Here is a 16,083-nt window from a genome sequence, read left to right on the forward strand (position 1 = left end):
GTTCTCCTGTGGACCAACCCCTAGTTTTTTATACCTGTAACATGATTTGCAAACTTTTATACAATGCCCTGACTCATATAGGCAAGTATACCATATTCTTTCTTTACCATCCTATCTAGTAGTGTTGCCAGTCTCGGGGAACAACCGACTTGCACTCTTCTGTACATCAGTGCTCCTCAAGGTCATACTTTATACTTGTATCTTGATTTTGACCACCCAAAGCACAACACTTCTCACTTGACCAGAATAAGCTCCATCTGCCATTTACTGAGTTTAGATACAATGGGAGGTACACAAAAATGCTGGAGAAACTCAGCGGGTGCAGCAGCATCTATGGAGCGAAGGAAATAGGCGACGTTTCGGGCCAAAACCCTTCTTCAGACTGATACAATGGGTATGGCTAACAAGTTTGTGAATGATACAAAGCTTGGATACGGGTTAACAGTCTGATGGAAAGCTTCAGACTGCAGAAAGATATTGATGGTCAGGTCAATTGAGCCAAAAAATGATATAGAATTTCATCCAGAGACATGTACGGGTTTGCATTCGTAAGAGTGCAACAAGTCAAGGAATGAACAATTGAGACTGCAGATGCTGGAATATGGAGCAGGAAGCAAACTACTGGAGCAGCTCTGAGTTAGGCAACATCTGTGGAGGCACAGACATTTTTTACCTTTCAGGTTGAGACCTTATGATGGGATTTGTTGTGGAGGGATGATAGCAAGTATAGGTAGAGGAGGGGATGGGATGAGGTAGGAGACGTTAGGTGGCACCATTTTGGGTGGTGGTGTGAGCTCACTCCATATTCCCACCGCACCCCGTGGGAGAAAAAGGTGCCCCTTTGGTTCCGAATAAATCTTTCCCCTCTCATTTTAAACCTGTGCCCACTTGTTTTTGATTTCATTACCCTGGGAAATTCATTACTCTGTGCAGTCACCCTATCTATTCCTTCCATGATTTTACACAGCCCTCAACCTTCTGTGCTCCAAGGAATAAAGTTCTCACCTGCCCAACTTCTCTCTGTAACCCAGATCCTTGAGTTCTGGCAACATCCTCATAAATCTTCTCTGCACCCTTTCCAGCTTAATAGCATCCTAATTTTTTTCTCTCCAGTTTAATGAGTGGGGACTGGATTGCCAATTACATGTGCTGCATTTTCTTGGATTGTGTTGAGGTTCTTGAGGGTTGGCGGCACACTTTGGAATTTGGGGTGAAACCAGAGAAAATCCACACTATCGCGTGGAAGCACTATCGCGCAAGTACAAGCTATGCAGTTATATAGACGTCAGTGAGGCCACATTTAAAGTATTGTGTTCAGTTTTGGTCAGCATGTTATAGGAAAGATGTTGACAAACTGGAAAGAGTGCGGAGAAGATTTACGAGGATGTTGCCAGGACCGAAGGGTCTGAGCTTTAGGGAGAGGTTGAGCAGGCTAGGACTTTATTCCTTGAAGTGCAGGAGATGAGGGGTGATCTTAAAGGTGTACAAAATCATGAGAGGAATAGATCAGGTAAATGCACAGAGTATTTTGGCCAGAGTAAGGGTATAAATTTAAGGTGAAGGGGAAAAGATTTAAGAGGGACCTGAGTAACCTTTTTACACAAAGGGTTGTGGGTGCATGGAACGAGCTGCTGGAGGAAGTAGTTGAGGCAGGCACTATCGCAATGCTTAAAAGGCATTTACATTGGTATATGGACAGGATAGGTTTAGGGGAATATGGGGTAAACGCAGGCATGTGGAACAACTGCAGATGGGACTTGTTGGTCGGTGTGGACAAGTTGGATCTAAGGGCCTGGTTCTATGCTGTATGGTTCTATGACTAGCACAAGATTAACAACAGGTCACTGGAGCTGTGAGGCAGCACCACTCAGCATCCTTTATAACCACCTTCCGTGTTGATAGATTTTCTGTGCTTCTGTCATTAAAAATTTTGTTACATTTCATATTAGCAATTGACAAAAAGATAATTGGTCTTTTCTGAATCATTCACTGATATCAGTAGAGGGCAGCAGTCACCATGATTTGCACTGAAGAGAAAACAGTTCTTTTTTGTTTAGTTGAATTTATGGTTTATTTGTGTTTCTGGTACCAAATAGCATGAAGAATTCTTTGTTTTCAAATTGGGTTTGGGTGCAAAAATTGGCGCCTTGAGTTGTTTGAAACATTGTGTGTAAAGGTCGAGGAAAAATAGAGTTTGGCTTACTTTGTTACCTTTAATTCTTATCTGTGCACTGTTAAAGAAAAAAAGGCTATAATGTCCGTAGGTTAACTTGCCTGAAGAGAATGTCTGGACTTTAAATATTAGGGGAACGGTGCGGAAACAAGGTCTTCAGCACACCGATTCCTTTCTGAAGTACACTAGCACTAGGGACAATATACAATTTTACCAATGCCAATTAACCTACAAACCTGTACATCTTTCGAGATTGGGAGGAAACCACCCAGAGAAAACCCATATGGTTCAAGGAGGAACGTACAAACCACATACAGGCAGCACGCCTACTCGGGATCGAACCTGGGTCTCTGGCGCTGTAACGCAGTAACTCTACCGCTCTACTGTGCCATCCTAAATATCTTCGTCTGGAGATATTGACAAGATATTTTCACTTCAGCAGTAACTTTTGCTAATTGAAGAATTTTGATTGATCATTTGCAGAGTACTTTAGGGACAAATAAGTGAGAAGTGTGCACAAGAGTGCCCTTGAAATAATATGGCGGCTTATTCTTAGAATTAACTAATAGGTCTGTATATTCTTTGCAAAGAAATTCAAATTGTTTAAGGCTCTGCAGAATTAATAATCGGGTTCAGTTTAGTTTTCATGAGTCAACTCCTAGAGCTGACGAATTTCAAACCTTTTTGGCAAATTACTAATCCTCTGCCAAAATGTTCTATGAATATACCAGTTAATAAGAAGTTGAATTTATTGCAAAATTTTAGTTTGTGCACAAATATTTTGAATAACGTGCAAACCAATAACTCATTGTTTTGTAAGCTTCTGATATATTAAAAAACGAGGCAGATCTCTTTAACCGCATTCCTGGTGGGATTTGAGTGTTTCCATTTTGACGATAGGTGAACACCCCAATTGCAGTGGGTCATCTCTCTTGTTACACTCCAAGACAGCTGAAATTGAATAATATTAGTTTTGTGCTTCACTGATCTATTCATAACCTTCTCGCCCTCAGCTGAAAGGTAAAGAAAAAACAGTTACAGAAAAAAAATATGATTTAACAAGCGCTTTTTTTGATTTTTGCAAGGGCAAATTATACCATCTTTGATCTTTCAAAGAGTATATGTCCTGTAGAACTTAAAACATAAAAAGAACTATTTGGCACACCTGGAAGATATGAGACTCCTCCTTGCAGGCAAATCAGACCACTTCCAAAAGACGTGATCTGCATTTATCGACTTACTACAAGAAAAAGGTGCATCAGTACTTCAAAAAAGAAATGGTATCAGGATCTGGTAAGGGGGGAGGAAAAATATGAAGTTGGTATATCCCTTTTGCGTGTTTTTTATAATAGAGCTTTGTTTTTTTGTTTTTTTTTTCTTTTCCTTCTTCCTCCTTTCTTTTCTAGGGTCTATTTCTTAATTCTTTTCTCTAAACAATGGGTCTCTTTTTTTTTTCTCATTGATCACTCATTTACACGAACTCAACTTTCTTTTCTCACTTTCTCTACTTTCTTTATCTATATCTTTCCTTAAAGCTTAAAAAATGAAGGGGTTCAATAAATATAATAAGATATATCTGGCTTGCACTATTGTAATTTACTGTACTTCCAATAAATTAAAAAAAAAAGAACTATTTGGCCAAACTGTATGAATATTCTCCCACTCTACTTCACTGGACCGTAACAGATTACTCTTCTATTCCTCCTGTATTTATCAAATTTCATGGATGTATTTACCTCTTCTGGTTTGACAGAAATGGAAGTCACTGGTTAAGCATTTTGTAGCTATCTTTCTAAAATAGGTATTTATGTTCTCTGTGGCTAGGCTGCATCATAATCATGATTCTTCTCTGCCTCTACATTGTTTGATATGACTTTTCAGAACCTGTTCTAATTCTTCCTTTCTGGCTCTGTGAGGCTATATTCTCTCTTGGTTTTGTTGCAATCAATCTAATTGTGACCAGAGCATATTCAACAATGCTGTCTCTTCCCTCCCTTCCATCAGTACCTGCTTCCTTTTCAGTATGACATTATTTAAAAGCTTGCTGTCAACATTCACAGCAATGCCAGTGAAAGGTAGTTCTACTCCATGCCTCAGTATTGTCAAAGAGTGAATTTTGGACAAATATTTCTTTCATTTAAACAACAGGGTGGGGAGTTGTGAGTCTTTTGTTCCAGCCACAAAATCGACACCTTCACTATTTCATCTAAAATTGTAGTTTTGAGTCGAGTTGGACAGTTCTTAATCATGGCATATTTTTTCACCCCAATCCATAACCTCCTCATCACAAAGGCCTTAATTTCCTGTTTTACGACATCTGTCCCATTCATAAACTCTCGCTTGTGCCTCTGTCACCTTCAGATGAAACTGTTCCAATACACTGCTGACTGGCCTGCCATTTTTCACCCTTTATAAACTTCATCTCACCAACATCTATTCTGCATATATCCTATCCCAACACCGGACAACCATGTCCATCATACCTTTGTCGATTGACCAAAGTTGGCCCCATAACCTTCAAATACTCATCCAATTGAACTCCAAAGTTCTCAGCCACTCATGCTATCCTTTGGTATCTCCTTTGATGTTCACTAGTTGCTTTTTTTTTGTTCATGCAAACACATTCATTCTGCAAATGAAATAGGGCATGTTACTGCCAATGTTAAAAACTCACAAATCAGCAGGATATATTTAATTTATAGCTTGATTCATTGTTTTATTGGTTCTGTCCCAGGGAGTCACATTGCTATTGTCTTAATCAAAGTACAAAATAATGCAATGTTCGTCCTGTTCCTGTCTCGAACCAAAACATCACCCATTCCCTCGCTCCATAGATGCTGCTGCACCCGCTGAGTTTCTCCAGCATTTTTGTCTACTTTCGTCCTGTTCCTGGTGGTCAGTTAACATTAAAAAAAATTAAACTCATCATGTCTAGGAAACGAAGTGTAGAAGATATTATGTGTTTTAAGTCGGTATAAAATTCCGTGTAGTAGTTGTAATTTGTTCATTTGGCAAGCTGTAGTACAATTTGCAGAACCGTTTAATGACGAATAAAGCATCTGTCCTTTAAGAGCTTATTTTCTGTTTTGAGAGGGATATTGTTCCTCTAATGTTTCATCATTGAAAATGCATAATGTAAAAAATGTTATTGCTTTATTTTTGCCCTCTATTATTTTCTTTGACTTGCGTTATACCCTTGAAGAAGCAGCATAAAAAGTGCCAAGAACTATTGACTGTTTACCAGAATTATCTGTCTGAACAGAAAGAGAAACTGAATCAATCGTTGCATGAATGCAACAATGGGAAACTAGAGGTAAGTAACAAATTTCCCTCTTCAGTGTGATAGAAATTTTGAGGGCAAAAGAAATGTGAATTGAGTTGTTATTTACACTTTTCCACCTGCAGCAGATGAACTGATTAACTTTTTGTCACATGGGTAAACATTCTGCTTGAACACTTGTTGGAGTGCACCGTGAATGGTGAAATATTACAGTAAACAGTCATAGGTGGAGAAAGTATGGGAAGAGTTATTCCAGACAGTGCTCCATTGCAAGCAAGTTGGTTGCACAGGATGCATTTCCAAGAGTCAAGAGAGTTTTATTGTCATTGTGTCCCAGATAGGACAATGAAATTCTTACTTGGCGCAGCACAACAGGATATAATATATGAACATAATATAAAACATAGTCGAGAGAATAAATAGTCTTGTTCACAATAAACCCTCATTCCTTTTGGTAAAATAGAATTGATATCTGAATTCGTATTTGTAAATGTAATTGCAGCTAATTATGATGTAATATTTACAATTCGTCAGATTTCATTGGTTTGATGTACAGTCTGGTGGACAGTTTTGCCCATACCAGGAATGGCAATAAAATAAGACACAGGAAATTTGCAGAATGTTGGAAGATGCTATATACATATTTGAGTATACTTTATTAAAGTCAGAACTATGGTTTAAGGCTGCAAGACTTTTGTTTGCCATGCCAAATGATTTTTAACTTTAATTACATTTTAAGAACCTCATTATTTTTGGGAAATCTCATCTTGCCACAGGACAAATCTGATCGGTACCTACATTATGATGTGTCACAAAGTTGAGATCAGATCAGTTTTATTATTTATTTAGTTAACGGGGATGTTGCCAGGACTTGAGGACCTGAGCTATAGGGAGAGATTGGACACGCTAGGACTTTATTCCTTGGAGCACAGAGGCTAAGGTGTGATCTTATGGAAATGTATAAAATCATGTGGGGAGTTGTTTGGGTGAATGCACCAAATATTTTACCCAGTAGGGGAATCCAGACCAGTGTACATAGGTTTAAGGTGAGAGTGGAAAGATTTAAAAGAGGCAACTTTTTTACAGAGAGTGGCGGGTACACGGAATGAGCTGCCAGTAGAGGTAGTTGAGGCAAGTACAATAACACCATTTAAAAGGTTTAGAGCCAAATGGGCTACATGTGGGCAAATGGGGCATGCTTAGATGGGCCATCTTGGTCAACATGGATGAGTTGGACTGAAGGGCTCCTTTCTGTGCTGTACGACGCTATGATTCTATTTTGCGTTGCTTTATTTACTATTTTTCCTCATAAATTTTGAGAGAATTAATTTTATTACATATCTCAATTTTTTGGGTAGCAATTTATGAATTTTGTAAGGGTGAATTTTTGTAAACCAAACAGCTATATCATTGTGGTTGCCTGTATTCTTACACTGCTGTAGGGCAGGGCGCTCCAGTGACGATAAAGAAATAGCAGTCTATTTTCAAGCCAGAATGTTGTACACCTTAGTGGTGTTCTGTGTGCTTGCTGCTCTTGTCTTCCTTGGATTTGCAGTTATGGCTCTGGGAGGTATTGATACAGTCAATCAATGCAAAGTATACCTGCAGTTGAATCCATAAGTAATTTATAAATAAAACTTGGCAACAATATGAGAGCTATGCAAACAGGTTTGCAGTCACATTTTTAAAAGCAGGGGAATTGAATGAATTTATAGGTAGACAAAAATGCTGGAGAAACTCAGCGGGTGAGGCAGCATCTATGGAGCGAAGGAAATAGGCAACGTGTCGGGTCGAAACCCTTCTTTGGACTGATGTGAGGGTGGGGGGGGGGGGAAGAAGAAAGGAAGAGGTGGAACCAGTGGGCTGAGGGAGAGCTGAGAAGGGGAGGGGAAAGTAGGGACTACCTGAAATTAGAGAAGTCAATGTTCATACCGCTGGGGTGCCAACTGCCCAAGCGAAATATGAGGTGCTGCTCCTCCAATTTACGGTGGGCCTCACTCTGGCCATGGAGGAGGCCCAGGACAGAAAGGTCGGATTCGGAATTGGAGGGGGAGTTGAAGTGCTGAGCCACCGGGAGATCAGGTTGGTTATTGCGAGCCAAGCGGAGGTGCTCGGCGAAGCAATCGCCAAGCCTACGCTTGGTCTCACCGCTGACATCTAGAGCAGCGGATGCAATAGATGAGGTTGGAGGAGGTGCAGGTGAACCTCTGCCACACCTGGAAAGACTGTTTGGGTCCTTGAATGGAGTCAAGGGGGGAGGTAAAGCGACAAGTGTAGCATTTCTTGCAGTTGCAAGGGAAAGTGCCCGGAGAGGGGGTGGTTCGGGTGGGAAGGGACAAATTCACCAGGGAGTTCCGGAGGAAGCGGTCTCTGCAGAAAACAGACTGGGGAGGAGATGGGAAGATGTGGCAGGTGGTGGGATCACGTTGGAGGTGGCAAAAATGTTGGAGGATTATTTGTTGTATGTGATGGCTGGTAGGGTGGAAGGTGAGGACAAGGGGGAATCTGCCCTTGTTGCGAGTAGGGGGATGGGGAGTAAGAACAGAGTCACGGTGGTATAGAAGAGACCCTGGTGAGAACCTCATCTATGGTAGAAGAGGGGAACCCCCGTTCCCTGAAGAATGAGGACACCTCCGATTCCCTGGTGTGGAACACCTCATCCTGGGTGTAGATGCGGCGTAGGGGATGGAGTCCCTACAGGAAGCAGGGTGGGAAGAAGTGTTGTCCAGATAGCCATGTGAGTCAGTGGGTTTATAGTGGATGTCGGTCAGTAGTCTATCACTGTGATGGAGATATTGAGGTCAAGAAATTGTAGGGAAATGTCGGTAATGGTCCAGGTGTATTTGATGAAGTTAGTGGTGAAATGGATTAAGTCAGTGAGTTGTGTGTGGGTGCAGGAGGTAGCACCAATGCAGTCGTCGATGTAGCTGAGGTAGAGTTCGGGGATAGGGCCACGGTACGCCTCGAACAAGGATTGTTCGACGTACCCTACAAAGAAGCAGGCATAGCTGGGGCCCATGCGCGTGTCCATAGCCTTGTATTTGGAGGAAATGGGAGGACTCAAACGAAAAGTTATTAAGGGTAAGGACCAGCTCTGCTAGGCGGAGGAGAGTATCAGTAGACGGGGATTGGTTGGTTCTACGGCCGTTTATGAATTTATGCTGGTTTATCCCATCAAGATGGTGGAACAGGAGTTTTGCAGGCTACTCAGATCTGTTTTAGAAATTTTCAGAAAAAGAATTTAAAAAAATGGTTCACTAAATCAAATAAAAACTTCAGCTTTAACATATAGAGGATTCTCTGTAGAAATTGAGAATTTAAGAGGAATTGACCAGAGGATAAGAAACAGTATGGAAACAGAAAATAGGAGTTGGAGTGGGCCATTTGTTCCACTATTCAATATGTTCATGGCCCATGATCCACTTTAGTGTCCTGAGTGTGCCATCTCCAATATTCCTTGATCTTTATAGCATTAAGAATATATTTACTTCTATCCTATGTGTAGGAAAGAACTGCAGATGCTGGTTTAAATCGATGGTAGACACAAAATGCTGGAATAGCGGGACAGGCAGCATCTCTGGAGAGAAGGAATGGGCGACGTTTCAGGTCTGAAGAAGGGTCTCGACTTGAAACGTCACCCATTCCTTTTCTCCAGAGATGCTGCCTGTCCTGCTGAGTTACTCCAGCATTTTGTGTCTACTTCTATCCTATCTTCAATGATGACTCCGCTAATTTCCGTGTTAGAAAATTTCACATATTCACTTGATAACAAATGAGCAAACGGATATTAGCTAAAGAACAACTCGTTTCAAGTATTTCCATGTGTTTTTTGTTATATACCTGAACTAGTCAAATTTGGGTGACGAAATTTCTTGTGATCTTGTTGTACGACATATCCACGCTATGGAACGGTGACCTCTGGTTCTGGGCTCTCTAGTCATTGATAATATCCTCCTCGTATCTAAATTCTCGAATCCTGTTAGAATTTTACAGGTATCGCCCCCCATTTTGCTAAATTACATTGAATTTAATTCACTTCTAACACATTAAACCTGTTGTCCCAGGAATCATTTTACAATGCCATTATTGAACCATCTATTATAAAGCTATACTTCAGTTAAGGAGTCTAAAATCACAAGGCATCCTTGGTCCTGTATTCAAAGCCCTTTGCAATAAAATGTGTAGGAAAGAACTGCGGATGCTGGTTTAAATAAAAAATAGACACAAAATGCTGGAGTAACTCAATGGGACAGGCAGCATCTCTGGAGAAAAGGAATGGGTGACGTTTCGGGTCGAGACCCTTCTTCAGACTGATTCCTACCTTCCGGCTAAGGGTCCTATCATGCTATCTTCCTTACTAATTCTAAATATATCAAGGCATTTCATGGCTGAAGAAGTGTCTCGATCCGAGACATCACCCATTCCTTCTCTTCAGAGATGCTGCCCGCTCCGCTGAGTTACTCCAGCATTTTGTGTCTTATGTTTTGCCATAAAGGCCAACATACAGATTTCCTTCCTAACTACTTACTTTACCCAAATGTTTGCTTTCAATTACGAGAATGCAACGATGCTTATTGCAGTTCCTTTCCCCATTCTGGTATTCTGTCATTCAGTTGATAGAACCATGTAATGATCTCATGTAAATTGCATCTCATGTTAAACTGCATCTGACATGCATTTTCCCCACTCGCCCTATATATCTGAATCATATTGGCGCCTCATAGTTCACATTTCCTTCCCAGCTTTGTATAGTCTATAAATTGTTGAGATGTCACCTTTAGTTCACTCACCCAAATCAATGATTATTTGGGAATAACTGGCATTTTTCTAGTCATAATCACTTCCTACCAACTGGAAAAATACCTGTGTGTTCCTCATTTGTCCTATCTCCCAAACAAAGTAGTTGTACCAAGTTGTGGAGCAAGAGTCGGGTAATGAATGATCTATATAAGATAAGAATTAAAAACAATGACTTTATATTAAAATAAGAATAGAGGGCAATGTAAGATTACCAAAGGAATATTTTAGATTGCTGCCCCAAATACTTATTTCACCCATACGATGCACTTCCATTTGGGATGCTATAAAAACTGGAGAATTATTTAAGCAATTTGGTAACAGTAAAATTATGGATTGTGCCAATTGGTGTGGTGGAGGATCATTAAGACAAAATAAACAGCATTTCTGGAAGGTTGTGATTTCTGAATAGCTCTCCTTATATTTTATGAATTTCCAGTTTTCCAACATATCCGTCTCCTGGATATGTTACGAAATATTCATTGCAAATTTGTGTATTCTTTAACACATGCCATTGATAGAATTACTTTAATTTATGCTGCATTATGTAAATCCATCTTCACTCTTGCCTTTTGAAATGTATGTGATTCAATATGAAAGTGTGCTCGAGAAATAATAATTTGGTATCTTTTTCATGTCGCCACCGAAAGTCGTTGAAACACTGACTTGCGAGCAAGCAGCTTTTAGTGAAATGACCTTGTGGGTTTCTGTCTGGTATTAGGAGAATGCTATATTATCTGTGATATTGTTAGACTATTTGACTAGTTCAGGTATATAACAAAAAACACATGGAAATACTTGAAACGAGTTGTTCTTTTAGCTAATATCCGTTTGCTCATTTATTATCATTGTTTTGTGATTGGTATAGAATGGCTGTAGGGTTGTCTATTAATTCACAGTGCTATAAAAAGCCTTGATATATCTAGAATTAGAAAGGAAGATAGCATGATAGGAACCTTGGCCGGAAATCAGCTTGCCTGAATTCAAAAAAGTATTATTTGATAGGTTAGGTTTATAGGACTTGCATTTATAATTTCTTTATGGCATTTTCCATTTTTTAAAATTTCTGGCTAATTTGTTTTTTGGATATGTGGATGAAAATTAACATTACCGTAATTCGTTTTGAGCCAATGAATTACTATTGAAGCATAAAATAATGCTATTGGATCTTTCACGTCTCTCTGAGAGAGAGTTAGTTTTGTATTAACTGTAACTCTGTCAGTCCAGCACTCTGCCACTACTGCCTTGAGATACTCCAGACTTTTGTGCCCGTCTTTAAAGTGGGATATGAATCTTCAGTCTTCTTATTTAGAGGTGAAAGCGTTTTCAATTGAAATACAACTTTGTGTAACGATGTGGGAAATCATCCTCGTCGGGTTGGAGTAGGTTCAGTAAATATTGGTGGAGAAAAGTGACTGCGAGGCAGAAAGGTAAGTTGCAAGTGATTTATTTGTTAAAATGTTTAATTCTTAAAGAATTAGTGTCGTTAATATTAATTGAATGTTTCTGAATCTTTATGAACATCAGCGGTATTCATATTCTTTGACAGTTCTGAAAGCTGTAAGTCGAGTGTCTGTGGCTTAACTAAATGCCCATATATTTCTGTGGGTGGGTTTGGCATTCACAATCAGAATGCCCTACCCTGTGAGCTAGATAGGGGATCAGTGTGGTTGGGTATCTAGGTAAAAATATATATTTTTTTTTAAGTAGAAACAATTCAAATCTGGAAGTCGGTTCAACTATAACAATTATTTTGTAATTATCTAGGTGAAAAGTCGATTTTTATTTGATAGAATTCAAAATCATTAATTTAAAAAAAAGTGTTGAAAAGACACAAGCTGAATCTCCCCTTATTCTGTATCTATTGTGATTATAAAATAAGACTATTGCATTGGCTCTGATTTTAGGCAAGTAGATTTATATTAAAATGATCTATTAGTTATATCAAACATCTCTTGCTCATCATTTAGTCCTGAATTGCTCACTCCTTTGGTAAGTGGTCAGAATTAACTTTGTTTTTATTTTTATTTTTAATATATTTTTAATATATGGCAATGTTTGCACGTTACCTAGTCATTCAGGTTTTTTCTGATATATTGGGCAACTTATTTCATAGTTTTCCATTGGAAACAAAACTTGCTCTGGATTTGAAAGCCAAACACTGTAACATAAATTGATGCCCATGTTTAACTGTAATTTGACAGTGTATAATGTTTACAACGAAAGTAAAGCAAATTTGTAACATTAGTTCTGCATTCCGTAGCGTTAACTATATCCAGATAATGATAAATGATAATTTGGTTTACCATGTCGTGGTAAATCAAGCGGACAAAGTTGACATATTTCATTATATCAATTGCATTTCTTATATTGACAATCCTAATCAATATAAATATGAAAGATCAACATTGTCACTGAGATGAGGTCCTTGAATAGCTGTGGATATGATCTCAGTAGAGTGGAGCAATGATTTGTGTAATTCAAATTTCATTTTGATTTTTATCTTTTTCAGTAGGAATAAACTATTATAAAATTGAGGTCAACATTTTATTGGAGAGGCATCTTGAATTTGGATAGAATTAAGTCAGCTGCCTATGTAATGAGCTTTAATAATTCCTTATTTAACATTGACATTAAACATTAACCATATTAAGTTTCCGGAAGGAACTGCAGATGCTGGTTTAAACTTATTAACCGTATTAAGCTGGATCCTCAAGATGCTCAAGCTCACAGGATGCCTGTCCTCTGAGCTGGTCTTACAGGAGCCTCCTGGCTGCTGCCATGGCTTCACTGCTATCCACAAAATGGGCTGGCAGTGGCTGAGGCTCTTCTGTATGGCTGTCCTTATGGTTAAATGCTTGTGTTTGACAATCACAAACATTGCAACAACAAAAAAATCTATGGATAAAGGAAAATAAATGTAATTAACATTAATACATTAACATGAGAGCACAATAAAAATATATACATATAAATAATTAAAATCGAATAAAAATGTTCCTATACATTTCTCCTCACGGCTGTTTCCTCACATTGAAATCAGTAAGCTCACTGTCCCGTTGAAGTAACAAAGTGATGGCAGTAGCCAGTAGTTCAGGCATCATCTGTGGAAATAAATGTTTTTGGTCAATGGCCTTAGCTATGAATATAGTAATATGATGGAAACCTTGGATGTGCTCAGGGTAAAACTTTAAAAAAGCTGTGAAGATGTACAAGATAATATATGATGTGGCACATAATCAGTTATAAACTTCCAAATTTGAATAGTGTTCCATAAATCGTATGTAGAACCTTCATGTTGAATATTATGTTAACATTATTTTTTAGTGTAAAAATTTTGAGGCCCGTAGATCATTTGGGAGATAACCTGAGGAAAGAATCAATGTTAGTTCAAAGTTTGAGTTTAAACTCATTTTAAACTCACCCGGGTGGTGAGTTTAAAAACGGAGCACGGGGTTTAGTTCCACAGAGGCCCAGGAGCGGTTGGAGCAGCGTCCGGCGGTGAGTTTAAAAACAGAGCGCGGGGCTTTGTTCCACAGAGGCCCAGGATCGTTGGAGCGGTGGGAGCGCCCACTATGCAACGTTCCATCACACTTCAAAACAAGTGGTCTAGAGGAAGCCGCTGAATTGTGGATGCGGACTAGAGGAAGCAGCTGATTGGGAGTAACCCCAGATACTACCTTAATTAAGGTAAGGGGGGGAGTATGAGGGCCAGGGGAGTTTATTGTTCTGGATGTCAGATGTGGGAAGTCATGGAGTCTGATAGCCTTCCAGATGTCCACACCTGCGCCAGGTGCGTCGAGATGGGGCTCCTAAGGGACCGTATTAGGAACCTGGAGCAGCAGCTCGATGACCTCTGTCTGGTCAGGGAGAGTGAGGAGGTCATAGAGAGGAGTTATAGAGAGGTGGTCACTCCAAGACCACGGGAGGCAAACAAGTGGATCACGGTTAGGAGGTGCAAGGGGCAGAGGCAGGGACTAGAGAGTACCCCGGTGGCTGTACACCTTGGCAATAAGTACTCCTGTTTGAGTACTGTTGGGGGGAGGGGGGCAGCCTACCTGGGGGTACCGACAGCGGCCGGGCCTCCGGCACAGAGACCGGCCCTGTTGCTCAGAAGGGTAGGGAAAAGAAGAGGAGGGCAATAGTAATAGGGGACTCTATAGTTAGGGGGTCAGATAGATGATTCTGTGGATGCAGTCAGGAGACCCGGATGGTAGTTTGTCTCCCTGGTGAATGGAGGGTTATGGTATGAGTGCAGGCAGGTGGGACTAAGGGAAAAAAGTTGTTCGGCACGGACTTGTAGGGCCGAGATGGCCTGTTTCCGTGCTGTAATTGTTATATGGTTATATTATATGGTTGGGGGGAGAGACTCAAATAGAGAAAGCTAGTAGACAGTGTGTGAGGCAGGAGGCAGAGAAGGGAAGCACTCAGACCCAACATGTAGGGGAGAAAGAAGAAAAACATAATAAACAGAGAATAAGAGGTGGTGGGTTTCTTAAATGTGTATATTTTAATGCTAGGAGCATTGTAAAAAAGGTGGATGAACTTAGAGCCTGGATTGACACCTGGAAGTATGATGTAGTGACGATTAGTGAAACATGGTTGCAGGATGGCTATGATTGGAAACTAAATATTCCAGGATTTTGTTGCTTCAGGTGTGATAGAATTGGAGGGGCAAGCGGTGGAATTGTTGCATTGCTTGTCAGGGAAGATATTACAGCAGTGCTTTGGCAGGATAGATTAGAGGGCTCGTCTAGGGAGGCTATTTGGGTGGAACTGAGAAATGGGAAAGGTGTAGCAACACTTATAGGGGTGCATTATAGACCGCCTAATGGGGAGCAAGAATTGGAAGAGCAAATATGTAAGGAGATAGCAGATATTAGTATTAAGCACAAGGTAGTGATTGTGGGAGATTTCAATTTTCCACACATGGGCTGGGAAACACATTCTGTAAATAGGCTGGATGGTTTGGAGTTTGTATAATGTGTGCAGGATAGTTTTTTGCAGCAATACATAGAGGTACCTATTAGAGGAGGGGCAGTGCTGGACCTCCTGTTAGGAAATGAGACGGGACAGGTGGCGGAGGTATGTGTTGGGGAGCACTTCGGGTCCAGTAATCACAATACCATTAGTTTCAATATAATTATGGAGAAGGTCAGAACTGGACCAAGGGTTGAGATTTTTGATTGGAGAAAGGTTAACTTTGAGGAGATGCGAAAGGATTTAAAAGGAGTGAATTGGGACATTTTGTTTTATGGGAAGGATGTAGAAGAGAAATGGAGGACATTTAAAGGTGACATTTTAAGAGTACAGAATCTTTATGTCCCTGTTCGATTGAAAGGAAAGAGTAATAATTGGAAAGAACCATGGTTTTCAAGGGAAATTGGACACTTGGTTCGGAAAAAGAGAGAAATCTACAATAATTACAGGCAGCATGGAGTAAATGAGATGCTTGAGGAGTATAAAGAATGTAAAAAGAATATTAAGAAAGAAATTAGAAAAGCTAAAAGAAGATATGAGGTTGCTTTGGTAAGTAAGGTGAAAGTAAATCCAAAGGGTTTCTACAATATATTAAAAGCAAAAGGATAACGAGGGATAAAATTTGTCCATTAGAGAGTCAGAGTGGACAGCTATCTGCAGAGCCAAAAGAGATGGGGGAGATATTGAACAATTTATTTTCTTCGGTATTCACCAAGGATATTGATTATGTGAGGTAATGGAAAAAAGTAGGGGAGCTATGGAAACTATGAAGATCAAAGAAGAGGAAGTACTGACACTTTTGAAAAATATAAAAGTGGATAAGTCTCCAGGTCCTGACAGGATATTCCCTAGG

At 39.9% G+C, this 16,083-nt stretch overlaps 1 protein-coding gene across 3 annotated transcripts in view; it reads left to right on the forward strand.

The window, feature by feature from the left end:
* Positions 1–16,083, forward strand: part of kiaa1328 (KIAA1328 ortholog) — a 137,355-nt gene that overhangs the window by 25,555 nt on the left and 95,717 nt on the right. For all 3 annotated transcript variants that reach the window (XM_033032200.1, XM_033032182.1, XM_033032191.1), the window contains one exon: positions 5,368–5,486. In XM_033032200.1, the coding sequence (XP_032888091.1) occupies positions 5,368–5,486 (119 nt within the window). The remainder of the gene's footprint in view (positions 1–5,367; positions 5,487–16,083) is intronic.

The sequence above is a fragment of the Amblyraja radiata genome, chromosome 1, assembly GCF_010909765.2.
Source record: "Amblyraja radiata isolate CabotCenter1 chromosome 1, sAmbRad1.1.pri, whole genome shotgun sequence".
Classification (NCBI taxonomy): Eukaryota; Metazoa; Chordata; class Chondrichthyes; order Rajiformes; family Rajidae; genus Amblyraja; species Amblyraja radiata.